This window comes from Solea solea, chromosome 20, assembly GCF_958295425.1.
Source record: "Solea solea chromosome 20, fSolSol10.1, whole genome shotgun sequence".
NCBI classification, from domain to species: Eukaryota; Metazoa; Chordata; class Actinopteri; order Pleuronectiformes; family Soleidae; genus Solea; species Solea solea.
Genome location: NC_081153.1, coordinates 19014884 through 19033424, shown reverse-complemented (window position 1 = coordinate 19033424; position 18541 = coordinate 19014884). Strand labels below are relative to the sequence as shown.

Sequence of the window (18541 nt, the reverse complement as noted above, 5' to 3'; positions counted from 1 at the left end):
GCTGGCATGTATTAAAAAGGAAATCTTTATGAGAGAGTAATTTTATCATAGATTAAAAGATTTTCTATCATTGACTATTGACTGATTTCAAATACTTGGCTCTAGATTGAATTTTGTCTTATAAAATATTTCCCTTGTCCGTCTCCAGGTTCTGGCACTGGTCTTTATCCGAAAGCTCCTGGACTTGTTCTTCACTGAGAGAGAGCTGAGCTGGCTTGACGACCTAATGCCAGAAAGCAAGAAGAAGAAAGAGGATGACAAGAAAAAGAAAGCGCGTGAGAAGCTGGTAAAAAAAACTCATTTTGTGGTTCCCTGCCCACTGCGACAAACACAAGTGTTTCCTTTTTGTTTAAATCTAAACTGAATTCATTCAGACTTTGTCACCAAAGCACTTCTAGCCCCACACACACAAACAATGAGGGGCGTACATAGTGAGCAGAGCAGTGAATTAGAAGCTCTAAAGCTCAAAAACAAGCTGCTGGAAGTAAAAACAGACATGAATTGAGCTTCTTGAGTTGAGTGACAGAGATGCTGCTATCAGGAAGACATGTTTTCTCCTGTTGGAGCCACACACACACACACACACACACACAGAGGTAGAGGCTGTCTGCACAAGTCATGACTATGAAGGGAAGAAGGAAACTTTCCGTTTGACTTTTCAGCCAAGGGGGCAAGCAGTGACATTAGATTTTGCCTACTCCTCAGGTGAACATGCAGAGCTTTCAGAAAGGACCACTCAAGGTTGATATTCCAACGGTTTGCAGCCCTCTCCCTTTACTGACTTTACCTTCCCTCAGTCAGTGAAACTGTGTGCATCACAGGAATGTCGCCACTAACACGAAAACACCGAGAAACACAGACGGGAGTCGTGTGGAGCTGATAGCCTTAATCAGCATTTTGTGAACTCATTTAACAAAGGTTTGAATGTAACATTTGTTTATATTTAAATGCCGGTTCAGGCTTACAGTATAAGGCTCTTGCCCGGATGTGTTCATGCATAATGTGTGCGAGATACTCAAAACTACTGCTGTGTCCCCTTTTTAAGTTGCACATTGATGGTCAGAAAGATGTGTGAACAAAAAACAGGATAATATCCTAATATCTAACCAAAAAACAGCCTCAAAGCTGCTGTAACACCTGTTTTTTTTAATTTATGCCACCTCTGCTGCTTCCACCCAGGAGGAAGAGTCCAGATTGGAGGAAGAGGAGGATATAGATCGGAAGGTCAGCTTTGAAGACTCAAACAGACTCAACATCCCAGTGAAAACGCTCTCAGGGAGGTGAGTGGTCAACCCCGTGGACCGCACTCTGAAAGCAAGATTTTGTTTCAGGATTGAGTGCATCAATGGTAGTTGCTGGTCTTTGAAACAGGGGAAGCTCATTTCAGGGGCAGTCATTTATTCCTAAACTAACTTGTTTCTAGTCTTCACTTCCAAACGCCACATGGGACTGAGACCGAAAAGAAGGGTCTCTGGTCTCTTGTGTGTTTCTCCAACGCTGTGAGATCAAAAAGCCCATTGCTCCTCTGACTCCCCTCGCTCACTCACCACAGTGGAGAAAAACCTGTTGTGTGTTGTCTCATAGAGATCAGTTAAAGCTGAGCTTCCACTGGTTTTAATGCACCGTGTTGCGTCAGTGATAAACGGCTGATTCTGAATCAACTATTCATGTAGTTGACTGCGTTCTGGCGAACGTTCGGCAATAAAATGTAAATACAACAGTCCATATTTGACCATTTATTTTATGACGTTTTAGAGGAAGCACAGGAAGCTCTTGGAGCAATCGCCTCTGAGTGCATAGTACATTATTGCTTTATGAGCTACACTCAGTTTAAATGGCTCCCTGGTTTTACTTCCTCCCTAATCACTGTCTTAATGGCTGATGCGATGCAGAAAACCAGTCCAGAATGAAAAGACGGACTAGATGAATGTAAAAAAAAAAAAGAGTTTATGAATATGTTTTAAGATGCATCCTGGTGGTGTGTGTAATGATGTCCATCTTGAACAGATACACAATAGGACTAGTGACCCACAGCCTCCCAATGGATGAAGAGGTAGCAGGGTTGTGTTTGATGGGCTGTGTTCTAACCCTGCTCACTAAAGACAGTTAGTGCATGGCTACAACTGTCAGTCCTCAGCTTACAGTTGTGTTCTTTTCTTAAGGTTGTTCTGTGATAGTGTTTGTTTTGCAATAACGAAATTCCCAGTTAACTTCTAATGTGCATAAAATGTTTTTTTTGTGTGAGTGATTGCATTTTGGCATGTAGTTTGGATTCAGAGCCCTTTTTGTGGTATTTATATCAATAATGATTGTTGAAGAACGGCAGTGGATTTTACCCTGAAGTGCAGTGGGTTGTAGTAGATATGCTGCAGCAGGTAGATGGCAGTATAGTAACGAAAGAAATCATGTGTGACGTTGCAGTAGTTTGAAGCAGATCATTATTCAAAGCGGCATGAAAATGGGCAACGGTGTTGCCGAATGTTGTGGGTTTGATTCCCAACTCCACCAGTCTACATGTCTCTGTGTCCTTGGGCAAGTCTTTTCGGCTGTGGAATGGATGTGTGATGTAAGAAAAAAATAAAAAAATAAAATAAGTGCTGCACATTAGACGTGGCTGATATACTGTATATCGTTTGCAAAAGTATCTTCATTTGTGTTTTATCAATGTGCAAATTGACATTGTCGCGTATGTAAATGACTTTGCAAACGTCAATTTGCATGATTCGAGTGTCACATGACCACTTGTAGACTCGCAATGGCTTTCCCCGCCGCTCACATCTCAAGAAAAACCTGGTGAACCTGCACGGCACACTCAACAAACCCTCGCTGTATCATTCAAAAGAAAAGTGCTGTTGATTTAACTGAACAAATTACAAGTCAATATAAATTATTTTGAACTTCATTTTTGGAAAAACTAACAGTCCTAATAGGTCTTTACAGTATATAGTAATATTATTTTCTATTTGACTGAACATTGGTGACCAATGTGTCCATTGATATAATCTGTAAGCAACAAAATCAATGAGTTATAACGAAGGCAATTAATATCACATTTTTGAAGGATATCAGCTAAATTTTGAGATGTTATTTTTTTGCCGCCCCTACTGCACTTAGCTTGGAGTAAATGGGTGAATGGCAAAAACAGTATTATAAAGCAGCTTTGAGTGGTCATCAAGTTTAGAAAACTGCTATATAAATACAGACCATTTACATTTAATTAATCAGTTAAATAACTGAGTCCGTAAAGAATATAATCCTGCTTGTTGAGCACACAGTCTAAATGTATTATTTTGACGTTTTTTTTATTACTACTCCTAATAATAATAATTTCTGGTAGGCTGCACACTGAGAGGTGTGATGCTGCTTTCACTTGCCCAGAGACACATCAGCATGTAGATTAGCAGAGCTCACAACTCACAACCTTCCGGTTGTTCTCCACCGTTCACACCGTCAGAACCATTCATCTTGTCTCTCTACTTTGATTTTCTGTGCGACAGCCAGGAGAAGGTGGCCTGTGTTAGAGTGGACGTCGGCCCGGACGCGCCCGGAGGAGGTTCCAATGCCGAGACCTTCCTGTGATGAAGAGAGGCCCGCCTTCTCTTCTCACTTCCTTTCCCACACAATACTTTAAACCAGCTGATGGTCACCACCTTAGTGGGAAACACAGCGCAGAACTGGAGCAGTACAAAGTTGCCCTCAGAGCTCCAACCTTCAGGACAGCAGGTGAGCTTTCCCCAGGGCCGTGAGTCTGACTCCACTCAAGTCTTGAAAGTGTGCAGCACATGTACAGATAGCTGCTACGATGCACTGCAGAGCACACATCTCAGCAGAACCAAGGAAGTCTGCTGTTACTGCCCACAGACACTCTCTCATTTCTAACCCCCCCCCATTTAAACCATGGATGCCAAAGGAAGGGGCCTCACTGGTGCATATTTATTTGGATTGTGTTGATTTGGTTTAAATTTGAACCCGTTTTTATGTTTTAAATGTTGTGTTCCGTCTTTATTTTAGCTGTTCACTGCTGTACTGCACGTGTTTTGGTCCAACAGCTCATACACCGTGAGCTTAAGACATTTCATCTGCTTCTAAACTCACATGATAAATATCATTCAGGTACTTGTCTGAAACAGAGGATTTATATTTTAAATAAAATGTATCTGTCACTAACACACAAAGTACATAGCTTTTTTTTGGGCTGGTACACTGTCCAGCAAAAACCAAACATCACATGCTGTAATATTTAGATTAGCACCTGCAATATAAACCTGTAGGGGGCAGTGTTGTGATCTGGGGTGATCTGCTTCAGTTGGTCAGGTTGACATTCAGCAAAAGTGATGTACCCCAAAAAAAGAGGTCAGCTGACGACCAAAATAAACTGAATGACCAGGTTTTTCAGGCAATTACGAAAATGGTGAAGCGTGAGTTGTCATTTTCACACGTGGATTTTGTCACCGCAGAGTCCAGACCTTCACTCCTTTGAGACCTTACACAGTGGACCAACTCCATTATGAATACAAGAAAAAAAAGAAAAGATATAAAAGAGAATTGAAATAAATGCCGTGACATGACTTAATCTTATTGAAGCAATGCCGCAGCAAATTCATGTCACCGTCGAAGCTAAAGGTCCAACACAAATTGAATGTGTGACTGCTTCCACTTCTGCTGAACATTTGCTCTTTCCTCCAGGGGAACACTGTTATTGCTGCTCAAAAACTGGTCAGTTTATTTGTTGTTTTTTTACTTTAAACCAGTGTTCATATTCATATTCATATTCATATTCCGTGTGCTGTCATCATAAATACATTATGTGTGTAATGTATTTGTAACACTATAGAGAACCTACTTCTGAGGCCATATAAAGTCTGTACTGTACAGTAAGCACTTTGCCAGTATAGTTTCTTACATGAAAAGGTGTGTTAATAACAAAAAGAAAAGAGGTTTACGTCTCCCACAGTATCTGCAGAGCTGTTGTTCAAATTTCAGTTTAGCCACTCAGGAATCGTGAAGGGTTTCTGACTGTAGTCACTCGATATTAATGTCACAAGGCGGCGGTAATTAGCTGCCCACTGTTTTCCTCTCATCGCTGGTACCACAACTATTTTAATAAATGCTGTAAATGGTTACATATAGAAGGGTGCGGGAGGAAAAAACAAACTGAGTGAACCTATTTAGATGCACCTCCTTTTTTTTATACTGTCTGTATTATTGTTAGTAATGACGTGTGTGTGTGTGTGTGTGCTGTAAAGATTAGTTGGTGTATGTCTAGCGTTGCAAATTATTTTATGCAAGTCTACAGTAAATGTAAAGGAAATATTATATTCTATGAAGTTGTCCTTATTTTGCTATGAAGTGCAGTCCTGTTTTAAGCAATACGTATTCCATGCTGTGCCACGTATGGAATCACCAACCCTAGCTCATTTTCAGGCAGAGAATAATTAGTGAAATGATTTTGTGTGTCCGTGTCATCGGCTCTGTGCGGTGTGTAGCTACAGTGACGATAACGAACAATAGCTTATGTGCCTTGTTGAACTATGTTGATGTGCAAATCTAATCTTAAGTGTCCAGAACAGACCTGTACACATACACGCGACGACACACACACACACACACAGACACCAAAGACAGACCCAGTGTCACTTTAACCAGTGCGTGGCTCATTTTGTGGAGGCTTGTCTGTCAAAGTGTTAGCCCCCCCCCCACACAAACACACACACACACACATCTGTGTGATGTAACTCGTGTTATCTGTTATTTGCAAATGTAACCTTAAACTACTGTTTGTGTGTACAGTCAGTGTTCTGCAGCCACAGCTCTGTTTGCTCACAACATGAAAGCTCGTCATATTTTTTTAATAATCAGTCAAGAAATTGTTGTCAAAAAAACCAAACTGACATGAAGGAACATCTCTTGTAATTCACTCATACATGACTATAGCTCTATAAAGTCACCATCCACCGACCAAGTGCGTCATTTCATTTCATGATGATATTGTAATGATTATACAGTGTTATATCGATGGATCAACAATATCGACGTCACGGGGAGGAGTTTTCGCCTCCATTGTCACCAAGTGAAAATGCATTTTGTTGAAGCACACCGTGTTCTGTTGTTAGCTTAAACCATGACTGACTGGTGCAAAGCAATAAAAGTTTATTCATGGTGAATCGCTCCTGTCTTCATTTTCACAAGAGAGTCTGACTGAACACTTAACATCTGCACAATTTTGCAGAAAACAATACAAAATGTGTCCTTCCATTCTGTTGTCTTCCACTTAATCTGGGTGGAGGCAGCAGCCGTAGCAAGGAAACCCACTTCTACCAGCTCCTCTGGAGTGATTCCAAGGCGTTCCCAGGCCAGTGTGTCCTGGGTCGGCCCTGGGGTGTCCTCCCAGAAGGACGTGCCTGAAGCACCTCCCCAGGGAGGCGTCCACCTCAGCTGGCTCCTCTCGACGTGCAGGAGCAGCGGTTCTACTCCGAGCCTCTCCCAGATGTCCGAGCTCCTCACCCTATCTCTAAGTAACTAACTCCCGTAAGACCTATAGCAAAAAAAATACGTAGCACATTATTCTCATACATCCTACACCCCTCTGATTTAATGATTCTGTTTAAAATTAAGTTTCCATATTTCCGTAAAATGAAGACCTGATTTGTTTTACATCATTCACTCATTCATTTTCTACCACTTTATCCTCCACTTGAGGGTCACGGGGCTGCTGGAGCCAATCCTAGCTGACTGCATCCTGAGATCATGCATAATAAAATTTTGTTTGGTGTAGCCTTCGTTATCTTTATTAATAACATTGTTATTATTGTTGGAGCTCACTGGAATTCTAGCACCACTAAACATAGAACTTATTTAAAGACTGCTTAGGATGAACTCATTCATACTGTAAAATGTTGACAGATTGTCAGGATGGAGGAGAAGACCATCGTCGTGATTGGCCCCATGGGAAATGAGGCACTCTATGAAAGACAAATTGGAGGTAAGAAGGTATGAACTATAGCACACTAATTGTTAGTATAACTAACTCAGTTGTAGTTATTTTAAAATGTTTGGTCATTGATGTGGGTATCTGCACAGAAAATTGCTGAAGACTGAGAAGAAATGTCTCTAAGGAGCAGTGGGGAACACAGACGGTGCCGCACAAAGATCAGCAGGATGGCTCTACTGTCGCTGTGGTGTCTTGACTTTGAAGGTAAGTACGTATATTACTGACTTAGTTAGAACTGAGTGGTTCGCTGACGTCCACTGATATGGTTTGCAGAACGCATCAACCTAGTTGAGAGCGCAACCATCGCAGCTGCGAGACTTCACATTGCAACCACTCCTGTCATGCAAGGTTAACCATTATAACGTATATCTGCAACTATTTTATTTGTTCTAAATAATGTAATATATAATATAATATAATATATAAGTAAAGGGAAAAGTCTCGCAGCAAATACCTCTAAGAAAAAAAACTTGATTTTCCAACCTTTTCTTCTCCAAGGTTGAAGACGACTGTGTTTCGTGCAACATGCTGTGAAGTGATGCGGACAAAAACACATTGATAAACTGTACGTCCATGACGTCACATTATCCTGTATATATGTAACATAGTGTACGTGAAAACCGGATGTCGGTATCCTTATAAATCAGCTTGATTAATTGCTTCACATTATTTTTTGCCTTTAAAAGCTTTTGTTAGGAAGGTGTTAAAATTCAGTGTCGGTTGACGGCGTTAGTTGCTAATGAAGTGAAACATGAACACAATAAATTACAAATCATGTTCAATCGTGTTTGTTTATGACGGTCAAAATGAGGCACACCAATAACATAGAGTCTTTAAACAATAAATTAGAACTCTCCTCACTGTACACATCTTAGTTGTGGGAGCCTGTCGTACTCGTCTGCTCGCCTGCTGAAGAACTGACACAGTGGTGAAGGTTAATACTCAGAAAAGATTGTTATTGTCATTGCAACGCACACAGTTGTACATAAATAGTAAATAAGACTTCAATAATTTAATTAAAAATACTATTTACTAGTATTGAGGAAGAAACTGTTTCTCAGTCTTAATAATCAGTAATCAGTGGTAAGCACTAACCTGGTTAACCACATGGACTTGTCAGTGGCAGCATCCAGCATGGGCTGCCGTCTGGCGATGCCGGCTGTGATGCTAACGTTTCCCAGTGTGGATCCATGCAACTGTGAGACAAGCAAAGCGAAGTCCTCTTCATATACAGACCACATGAAAACACTTCAGTGTGTTTTCTGATAAACTAATGGTGCTTTTCTACTATACAGTTCCAGCGCGGCTCGACTCTACATGGTTTGGTATGGTTTTCCATTACTATAGTACCTCCACAAAGTGGGTGGAGTCATCATAGCACGGCTGCATGAAACTGACTTTGTTTTACACATGAAAAACACAAACTACTGACTAGTAAAGCGTTTGTTTTCAGTGTAACTGAAGTGAATTAAAAAAGATCAGTTCACAGAATCAATCAGTACTTGCTGCATGACCCTAACCCTGACTCTTCTGTTAAATATTAAGATTTTAGACATTTCCTTGCTAAATGTTGGAGATTTTAGGATTTTTAAGTCTTTTTAACCGATCCACAGTTAGTTCGCCTTTGTTCGGTTTGATTCTCGAGTCGGACGTCGCGCTCATGATTCTTCCGGTGACGACACTCTCTGACCAATCAGTGGCCGGCAGTCTGCTGATGTCACGTATAGTATCGGCTCAGTTGCTTGGATCCTCACCAGAGCAGGTACTAAAAAAAGTACGAGGTACCAGGTTCTATCACTAATGGAAAAGCAAAAAAGAAGAAACGTGCCGAGTCGAGCCATGCCGGAACTGTGTAGTGGAAAAGCGCCATTAGAGGATGCCACACTTTTATCTAAATAAAAAGACAAAAATGTTCTTGAGGGTAAATTCATTCTAAACCGCGAGACTATAATATGTAAAGTACTGTGCTATTTTCTGTAGATCATTTTGACAGGTTTTCCAATTGTACATGAAATTGAGACACACCACAACACACGTTGTGTTTCATTATTTGAACGTATTGTTTTATTGGTGGTCTGATATAAATACAATTCATGTTTTATATCAGTTTTCCATTTCTTTGACAAACCATGTATGTCTTTCTTTGTTGCTTTACTTGGACAGTGTAGAAAGAAAACAAACATGGATGCAGTGTACCAGATTATACCAACCTTTGCCACAGCCTGGTCTGCAGACTCAATCTTGTCAAAGGTGATAAATGCCCCACTAGAACCACACAAAGGGAAACATACATGGTGGACTGTTGTATAGACTGTTACACAATATACAAAATCACACACAAATGGCATCAATGTGCACACAGCTTTGTGTAATGGGTTCATGCCTGCGTATGTTGTCCATTCTGAGTTGGATGATGTTTCCATGTTGAGAGAAGGCAGCGCGCAGGCTGTCCTCCTCGAGCACAGAGCCACCAACATACACAGTATTACCCTTCTGCTTTCCTTGACAGCAAAGGTACAAACCTGATGCTGGGGACAAACACATGGGGAGACAGAGGGAAAGAAATCATGAATGTGACAGGTTGTTCTTCAGGAATTGCCTGTTGCTGCCATGTTACGTGATGGTTTATTATAAAAACAATGTGGTTACTCACATCTGACAGTCGTATCTCTGTCTCCGTCATGGTTCCCGTCTTGGTCTCGATCCCCGTCTCCGCTTCTTTCTTCCTCCTGATCCCTGTGACTGCCGCCGTCTCTGTTGGAGTCCTGGTCTGTGTCCTGCTCCATGTCCAGCTCTGGCTCTTCTTCTCTGTCCTCTGTGTCATGGCTGGAGGACATGGCACCTGCGTCTTCCTGGTCCTGGCTGTGGTCACTTGAACCGACCGACTTTCCAGACAAGAAGAAGTCGTGGCATCAAGAGGACATTGGAACAAATTGTACTCTGGTTTTCAGGGTTATAGCCCACAGCACTACTGTATATGATGTAACCTAACATCCTACCTTGGATTTCTTATTCTTTGGCTCTCTGTGGAGAGGGGCTTTAAAGCCAGACTTCTTGTTCTCTTTCCTGAAGATGCTCAGGGAACCTGACAAAGCAAGAGTCCTTGCTTGCTCTGTTGCTTTTCTCGGGTCAATGGTGGGCTTGTTCGACGATACTGTGAAGTGTAAAGTGTTTAGTATCACAGACAGAATACATGCTGATTTTGACCCAGTGAAACGTAACAGGCCTGAATATTTGTACTAGTGTATTAGTGCAAGTATGTGAATATGCTTTTTTTTTTGTCCAGCTATTATCAATTATCCTCTAAATACATTTACACTAACTGCTGTTAACTTTGAAATTATGTCTACACTGAAAGACAGGTATTTATTGAAAGTCATTTCTCAGTTTATTAACTAACTTACTAAATCTTTTCATATATGTGTTGATACTAATATGAATATTGAGGTCAAAAGCACTTACTCCGTTCTAACTTGTGCTGGCTTATCTGTTTGCTGGACCTTTGCTTCTCTAATACTTGCAGCTCCATTTTCTTAAAAGACAGATGAATCCAATTAATGCTTAAAATAGTCATCACAAATAATAATATTAATAATAATAATAAAAAAACACACATCTTATCTGCTGCAGATTTAGAGTCCATATTAATAAGAGCATGTGAGATTTAAAAGCACAAAAATTGGTCACCAGCATATTTCACATAAATAACTAAATAAATAAAGCAGTGGTTGTGAGTCAGTGGATGACACAGCGTGTGTGTACTCACATTTACAGTTTCTTACCTTTTTCCTGAGCTCTGCATATTTTCTCATCAGGGCCTTTTCTTCTTCTGTCAGTTGACCGGAACACGGCAACATGGTTGTAGCTGCTACAACACAAACATCTCTTTGAATGCATCAAAGATGGCGTTCTGTTTCTTCCTGGTTTCCAAACTAACTGGTTTCTGTCATCGTGTGTCACTTTTGATTTTTTCTGTGTAGAGTTTTAACATTTTTCGCCTAGAATCTTTTTTCCTATCCCAAACCCTCCCCCAACCCTTAACCCTCTATCCAAACCCCACACATTTTGAGAGATATGTGAATAACTGAATGTGGTTGGTCTGTCTGTCTGTCTGTATGCACTGCTGTAAGAATATAACAACATGATGGACCTCGTAAAGCATGGCCTTCGCCTAAAATACTACTTTTCTTCATCTGCTACAGCAACACATAATCCTCACCTGATTGTAGCGTTGCCCACAAAGCCACAAATCCTATCACCACAAACAGGCTGGTGGTTTCGTCTTGAAAACAGCTGGTTCTTCTCTTCTTTGGCCGTCATGGTAGTTACTTCGACTTTAATCTCCAACAACTAGTTACCTCAGCTTTAATGTGCCACAATCTTTAAATGCCTTTGATATGAAATGTGTTATCACAGAGATTCCATCTGTTAATTCACGGAACCCTCGTCTGTCTGTTAATTGCAGAAAGACACCAAGAGTCAAGAAGTTTCAATTCCTGAATATGTCTGTGTATGTATTGCAGAAACTAACAATAAAACTGCATTTGAACAAAGTTCCCCATTTCTAAATCAAAGAACACGACATTATCATGAAGGTAGGTTTAATAATACAACTATTATTATTGGTACACAACATGAGAAAGTAACAGCAGCAGCCATTTTCACAAACTGGAATTCCCAACAACCATCTTGTTTTTGTATTTTCCATTAAAAGGTGGACGAGCTCTTCTCCAGCAGCCTCGCTCCGCTCTGTACGTAGTAGTTCTCACACAAAGTCACTTCTCAGTAGCCAACGTCACTCTGCGTCAACACTCATAAACGCGGTACACAATGTGTTCACACACATTTGTTGGACTCTAAGGCCCAACATCACTCCTGTCATTCCCCTTAGGTGCTACATGAGTCAGGGTCACCTGCTGTGGTTCTGTTGTTGGAACTAATGCAGCCCCCCCCTTTTTTTTGAAGACAATAATCATTACAACATAAACTCTCAACAAAAATATTGTAGCTTCCTACAAAGAAAGATTCTGGTTATTAAACAGACACAGTGCTGTTCTTATTTCTGTTTACAAATGTCCTAATGTTATAAATTATAGACACGTTGCAATGGGAGACACTATCAATCGCCATGTTAACAAGGCATCAGTGTCACTAGCAATCTTATAGAAGTTCAACTAATGTTCTTTTCATTTGACGGTTCAAAATGTTTGTCTTTCTGCAAACAAACAAACAAAAAAACAGTGAATATAAAGTGACTTGATTCACATCTTTCAGCCTGAATCAGTCACTTGTGTTTCGGCTCACAGTCTTTTTTTTTTTTTTTTTTTTAGATACGAAGTAACGTAGATCACAAGGGAATCTGAAACGCTGCAGACGGCAACAGCTTCGTCGGAACAGATTGGATTGTTTGTCCTCTCTCAAAGAAAGATATGTGCAGACTCGTGGCAGCTCGTGGCTTAGTTAGCACCGTTTGGCGGCCCCTCTGGAATCAGTGACATGAAGAAGGTGATGATGAACGACCACGTGGACGCCAGGAAGCCTGCATTGGCGCCGCTGTTCGGGTCCTCTGCTCCATCCTCTCCACTTTCCCCGTCATCGTCCGAGCCGTCATCCATCAAACCTTCCTACAGGAATTAAAGTCAGTCAAAAAAAGTCCCACATCAGAGTAACACAGTGTCTCCTTGAATGAGATATTCTTACTTTCAGTGTCTGACCAATTTATCATACGCAAAGTATTAAAAGTAAATGTCTATTATATACATTTATAGTGGCATTTTTACTTGAATCTGGAAGAATAAATGTAGAGCAAGAGTATTTTTATCCGTCGGCCTGACTTTTCTGTACAAATCATCCAAGGAGCTAAAAACTACAGCTTCACTTGTTACAGATAAAAAATCCCATCAGCCCCTGGGGGTGATGATTAAAGTCAAACTGAAAAGAGACAAAAAAGGCAGCAACCATTTCTTGCAAGTCGTGGTTCTGTGGCTCTCCCTCCATTTCGTCCTGATTGGCTCGGTCTCCGGGGAACTGGAGCTCGTTCTCAAGGTTAAAAGGAAACCAGCCGGCCTGGTGCCTGCAGACAGAAACGACCACGTTTATGTTCCCAGTTTGCAATTTCCCCAAAGTTAAACCTGTTGACGGTGAATTATGTGTTAGACAACGCTTTATTTCTATTAAAGATCTTATTGCTCCTATAGCTCAAGTTCAGTTCAATACATTTTTAGACTCATTTTGCCGTCTGGAATGAAAGTAAAGATAAAGGAATCTGTGATCAGAGATCTGTGGCTGTTGTTACATGGTGACCTTATGACCTTGGCACACATTGGTTGGCTGGTAATGGTTTCATCCATGTGGTGAAATGTTGGCTGAACTTTATCTTTATCTTTTAGGGTGTGGACCAATGGGTGTGATGAGGGCAGGATGCAGCATGACCCATCCCAACAACTCAATCATAGGAGAAGCTCTAGGCTACATTGAAAGATTTAAATAAAAATGTTCCCTGATTTATAAACTGTTTTAATGTTGTGGTCAGAGACAAATTTCTCTTTCGTGTTGGCTACGGGAGGCTTTTTAAAAAAAAAAGCTGCAAATGCCACATGGATACTCACAGGTAAAGCACGAGCATGGCCATCACCACCATGACAAAGCGGCTGAAGGAGGAGTAGAAGTAGACGATACTGAGCAAGATCGCAGCGCGGGAAAGCGTGTACACCCAGTCCAGCCAATCCCAGTTCAGCTCCTCTTCGTTCAGGATCTCCCCGCCCTGTGCGTTCATCTGCACCTCCGGGTTGCCACGGCGATCTGCTTGAGGCCGCTGGCTCACGGGGTCGGGCTGGTTGGGCTGAGCCGAGGGCTGCTCTGGCCTGAGGTGCTGGGCGGAGGCGGCGGCTAACAAGTGACTGGTGTGAGAGAGACAAAGGCAGACAGGAAGTGAGCAGAGCTGCATGGCGACATCTTTTGTGTTGTTGTCTGAATGATGTTTTCATAGCGTTCACTGAACATGAAGGGACTTACTAATGCATGTAGTATTGGCGGGCGTAGAGCTGCTGCCACCACATTAGTGTCATGGGGTTGTAATACGACTGCGGTGAGTGCTGGTTCCAGCTGGAAAAAAGACAAACTGCATTAGGGGGGTTGTTTGACCAAGTGCCTTCATGTATGGAATTTGCATATTTTCCCTGTGTGTGCGTGGGTTCTCTTCAGTTTCCTCCCGCAATTCAAAAGCATGCAGAGATTAACTGGACACTCTAATTTGACCCGTGCATCTCTAAACATTTGCCCTGTGATGTTCCTGTCCAGGGTGTACCCTGCCTTTCGCCCTATGTCAGCTGGGAAAGTACAGCACATGTGAATAGACCCTGGTGAGATTGACAGGTGGAATTGTCCAATAGGAGCCTGGTTGCAGGTGACAACTCTGAACTTCTAGTTGTAAAACATCAACATGGTGCTGATCAAATCTTGATTCTGGAGGCTTCAGTTCAGATTCTTAATGGCGACATCACTGGGTGACAGACAAAATAGATTAAAATACTTGAATTGTGGACTTCATCAGTCTGGATATTTACCTTTGCATAACTTGTGAATACATCTGGTGGTAAGGGAAGGGTGGGGCTTGCTGTCCGAGTCCATCACTGCTCTCCCCTGTGGACGACTGCTGTTGTTGACCAGCAGGGGGGACATTTGAGTTTGTATAGGGCTGCAAGCAGAAAACAAATGTCCTCGGTTCCATGAGCAACATTTTTCAAATCCTCAGAGGTGTCGATCACATCATTGAGCTGGATGATGAAATGAAACGCGGTCATGATGAAATAAATGGAAAGGTTTTACGAGAGCACGGTTGACCCACCGTGGGACTGGCCGTGTTCTCCTGAGGCTTGTTACTGCGGCTGCGGGGGGGCTTTGGGGAGCTGGGTGGAGTATGTGAGGCACAAACCAGGTGGAGCATATGGTACTCATCCTGCTGTAGAAGCCAATGCAGCTCATGATTAAACACAGTCTTTAGTATTGCATGCACAAAGAAAAGGGAATCAACTTCTGTTGAGGGTGAATGTGACATTTAACACACAACAGGAAAACAAATGCACAGAACGGCAGCAGATTGTGAGGATTTTTAACAAATCTAATCCATTCAAAGTAGGGCTTGGCAACAATAAAATAAAACATAATGATACAACTTCTATATATACTACTATATATATATATATATATATATATATATATATATATATATACTACTGTATATATATATATATACATACATACATATACATATATATATACATATATAAACACATATATACATACATACATACATACATACATACATATATATACATATACATATATATATATATATATATACATGTTACTACTTTGAGTGTTCTACCACACATGTATGAAATATTTCTGTCCATAAAAATGTTAAAAACCGCAATTTACAGGTTAGTAAAATCACTTAGTAAAAAAGTTTATTTGGTGATTGAGCTGTAACCTTCAGTTGTTGCTTTGCCTCACTTGATTTTTAATACTTACAGACATTAGATTAAACTTACAATGGGTCTGGTTTCTTGTTTGTTTGTTTTTTAAGGGAAAAGATAGAAAGAAAAGTGGGTGTGTTCTCTATATCAGGTGACATTTCAGTGACCTGACCTTTGATAACGTAATGATTAAACAGGAACTTCAGAGAGATTTTACCTTTCTGAGAACATCTTTTAAGGTGAAGTGATCCAAAAGCAGCTTCCCGGAATACACCAACCTCTGGTCTTTGGAGCTCTATAAAATGTGTATAATGACAACATGGTCAGAGCAGAACATCAGTGAATGAATGTCACAACTGTAGTTAATTTTAGTTTCATTTCAAATTGGAAATGAAGGTCACAATATCGAAAAGGCAGCGATGTTGTGCAAGTGAGTAATGAGGATGAGATCATAGTAACCTCAATCGGGATAAGTGGGTATTAAGAGTGGATTATAGTGGCAGTACAACAAGGTCAGTCTATGTCCTATTAGAATCTACATTCACTGAATCCTGGCCAATTACAACAGAGAGCCTTTTACTCAGGGATGAAATTCCCTTATTGTTAAAAATACCACATGTGATGTCCACTGACACGCTAAGAAAAGCGCAAATCTTACAGCGTGAACTCTACAGCACTACAGGGAGGCTCAGGGAAGGAGTTATTTCCCAGAGTATTTACAAAGATTACATCAGAACAAGCACTGAGCACAGAGGAAAGGGAGCAAAGTCAGATTAACAGCACAACGCAACAGGAATTTACACCTTCTTTTCACCATGATCTCAAATGTACAGACTCTGAGGCTCCTTTCCTGCTTTTTCACTTTAAGAATAAAACGTGGTTAATGGTCTGTGTTACACTTATTCAACACAATGTGAATCGCAATGGAGGTTTGGAATGATCCAAACAGCAAAAACAAGGTACAGGGTTGGCTGTGACTGCATAAATGCTGGACTCTGAGCTACACCAGTCAGATAAACTCCTGTCACATTCTACCACACATGTGTGTTGACATATGACATGCCTGAACTTATTCTAAACAATTCACCTCTGCAGTTTGAACAAATACAACATGGCTTGGGGAGAAAATACAGAACATATCTCAATGACAAGGCTTTCTATTATACTGTCAACCTGCACCATACACACAAACATACTTTTCCTTCAACATCAATCACGTGAAATCAACTAGCTTGGATGACAGAAGCATTACGTATTACACAAATAGAGTGTTCCAACTTGGCATGACAACACAACCTGACTGGAGAACAACTCACAGATCATTTCTGATGAAGACTCCATAACCATGTCGTTACATTTTGAATATATGGATGTACAGTATCAATGGCCATTTTATAAACTTAATGCATTTAGTCATGTTGACATGATCAAGACAATGTTACTAACGTTCCAAACAAGTATCAGAATGCAGTAGAAGGGTGACTTGAGTGACTTTGAACGTGGCACAACAACCATGTCTGTGTATTTCTCAAACTGATGATTTAATGGGATTTTCAAGCACGACCATATCTAGGTTTTACAGAGAATGGTTCAAAAAGTGACGACATATCCAGGGAGTTCCCTTGCTGGAAATACCTTGTTAACCAGACTGGTTTGAAATGATAGAAATGCAACAGTAACTCTTGTGCAGAAGATCTTTGAAGGCACAACAGTAGATGGTCTACAGTGGCAGGAGACAACAGTGGGTACCACTCTTGTGTACCAGTGACATACAACATATAATATAATATAATGTTGTACAATACCATATAGCCAAAATATACCTCTACCTCAGATATTTTAAGCTCCATTGCATAACTTTGCATGACTTTTGTATTTGGTTTTATTACTCATGACCAGAAACTTTGTATGCGGCATCCTTTATCTGAAAAAAAAGGCTCCGTCAAGCAACACTATCAGACTTGACTGAGGGAGTGTTCAAGTGTAACACAAGATCAAAATGAGCTAATAGGCTTAATCAGCACAGTGTGGACTAATGTGACAATGCTTTGAATCTAACAGACATTTTTTTATATATTTTAAAAGGTACACACTGAAGCTTTAACGACTTCCACACCACTCTTTAACATCTCTGTATCACTAGCTTTACTTCAAGTTTGTTGTCCTCATTTCTGTCTTGTTAAGTGCATGTACACAGAATAATGTAAAATCAAATTCCCTGCATATGCACTCATACTTGGCCAATAAAGCAAAAGCAATTTTTGATGCATATACTCACTGGTTTACTCGGGTATACATCCGACAGGTGCGCTTTTAGTTTCTCCACAGTCCAGTTCTGGTGACAGTTGATGGTCTGGTCATCGTACTTCTGATTTGGAGCCTTGATGACGAGGATAACAGGACCATCCACAACACCCGGATCCATGACTACAGACCATTTGTTATCAATGAGAAGAAAAAAAAAAAACCTTGTCCCCTGTATGGAAACTGGCTCCTTTCCCCGGGAATAGTTTTCTACAGGATCCCTGGACCCATCGGAGCAGCTGTTTTTTTTTATCTTCAATCTTCAGCTGAAGCTGTTTCCTGCAGTTCAGTGCAGCTGGAGCCCGAGGAGAGAAAACACTAGGGTTAGCATAATCTCGATAACACAACAGCTTCGTATAAGTCGGACAAGTGATGAATGCTACAACCAATACGGCCAAGACAATATAGCAACGGTTATAATTTGTACAATGCTGTGCACAGAAATAGCCATTACTTGTTAAAGGGGGGGGTTTGTACCAGCTAACCCAAGTCAGGGGTACTTAACTGGCTGAGCTACAGTTAGCTTCACTACGCTACAGTGACACACGACAACGGTGTAAAGTAGAAAATATAACATAACACGTTTGGCAAGCTTCATAAAAATCTAGTTTTATTAAGACATGCAACTAAAACGCGATAAATCCGGACTACCTACCCTGTTTACTCAAGATGAGCGAATATTATCTACTTGGGCTGGACCTGTGTCTTACACTTCTTCTGTGTATTTTATTAGGTCGTTGACATCCTAAGTTATGGCGTATTACCTCCT

General features: G+C 40.9%; 3 protein-coding genes across 21 annotated transcripts in view; 1 reads left to right on the top strand and 2 right to left on the bottom strand.

The window, feature by feature from the left end:
* Positions 1–4583, top strand: part of LOC131447307 (sodium bicarbonate cotransporter 3-like) — a 34788-nt gene extending 30205 nt beyond the window's left edge. For 6 of the 9 annotated variants that reach the window (XM_058619006.1, XM_058619008.1, XM_058619007.1 and 3 more), the window contains 4 exons: positions 149–286; positions 706–741; positions 1180–1280; positions 3498–4583. In XM_058619006.1, the coding sequence (XP_058474989.1) occupies positions 149–286; positions 706–741; positions 1180–1280; positions 3498–3579 (357 nt within the window). In that variant the 3' untranslated portion in view covers positions 3580–4583. Of the gene's footprint in view, positions 1–148; positions 287–705; positions 742–1179; positions 1281–2007; positions 2054–3497 lie in introns of all 9 variants that reach the window. The other 3 variants (XM_058619009.1, XM_058619003.1, XM_058619004.1) reach the window with 2 other exon arrangements.
* A 1687-nt stretch (positions 4584–6270) lies between these two features.
* On the bottom strand, positions 6271–11464 carry LOC131447305 (negative elongation factor E-like). 11 transcript variants are annotated; one of them, XR_009234023.1, is made up of 10 exons: positions 11211–11464; positions 10774–10859; positions 9991–10145; positions 9645–9876; positions 9375–9519; positions 9202–9256; positions 8087–8187; positions 7853–7908; positions 7446–7519; positions 6271–6535 (listed from the first exon to the last, which is right to left on the bottom strand). XR_009234023.1 is itself a non-coding variant. In XM_058618994.1 (9 exons), exons 1-8 carry the CDS (start codon positions 11309–11311, stop codon positions 7863–7865), a joined length of 921 nt encoding a protein of 306 aa, XP_058474977.1. In that variant the 5' UTR covers positions 11312–11464; the 3' UTR covers positions 6271–7519; positions 7853–7862. The 11 variants fall into 11 exon arrangements, 7 of the variants coding, with proteins under 7 accessions (XP_058474977.1, XP_058474978.1, XP_058474982.1 ...); XR_009234022.1 differs by having other exon boundaries at positions 7475–7519; XR_009234021.1 differs by having other exon boundaries at positions 7446–7908.
* Positions 11465–11575: 111 nt separating this feature from the next.
* LOC131447304 (homocysteine-responsive endoplasmic reticulum-resident ubiquitin-like domain member 2 protein) lies at positions 11576–18519 on the bottom strand. Its single transcript, XM_058618992.1, has 9 exons — positions 18428–18519; positions 17747–18067; positions 15686–15763; positions 14838–14951; positions 14557–14687; positions 14006–14095; positions 13600–13890; positions 12950–13064; positions 11576–12615 (listed from the first exon to the last, which is right to left on the bottom strand). Exons 2-9 carry the CDS (start codon positions 17891–17893, stop codon positions 12448–12450), a joined length of 1134 nt encoding a protein of 377 aa, XP_058474975.1. The 5' UTR covers positions 17894–18067; positions 18428–18519; the 3' UTR covers positions 11576–12447.
* Positions 18520–18541: the final 22 nt, after the last annotated feature.

Bases quoted from the DNA above. Each gene is read 5' to 3' on its own strand.
- LOC131447305 (XM_058618993.1), bottom strand. From the start codon at position 11,311: ATGACGGCCAAAGAAGAGAAGAACCAGCTGTTTTCAAGACGAAACCAC. The intron at 9,257-9,374 runs GCATGAACCCAT...GTGTGGTTCTAG, and splicing joins AGAATGGACAACATACGCAG to TGGGGCATTTATCACCTTTG. The intron at 8,188-9,201 runs GTTGGTATAATC...CTTGTCTCACAG, and splicing joins CAGACCAGGCTGTGGCAAAG to TTGCATGGATCCACACTGGG.
- LOC131447304 (XM_058618992.1), bottom strand. From the start codon at position 17,893: ATGGATCCGGGTGTTGTGGATGGTCCTGTTATCCTCGTCATCAAGGCT. The intron at 14,688-14,837 runs GTGGGTCAACCG...TTCTGCTTGCAG, and splicing joins AGAACACGGCCAGTCCCACG to CCCTATACAAACTCAAATGT. The intron at 14,096-14,556 runs GTAAATATCCAG...TCTTTTTTCCAG, and splicing joins TATTCACAAGTTATGCAAAG to CTGGAACCAGCACTCACCGC.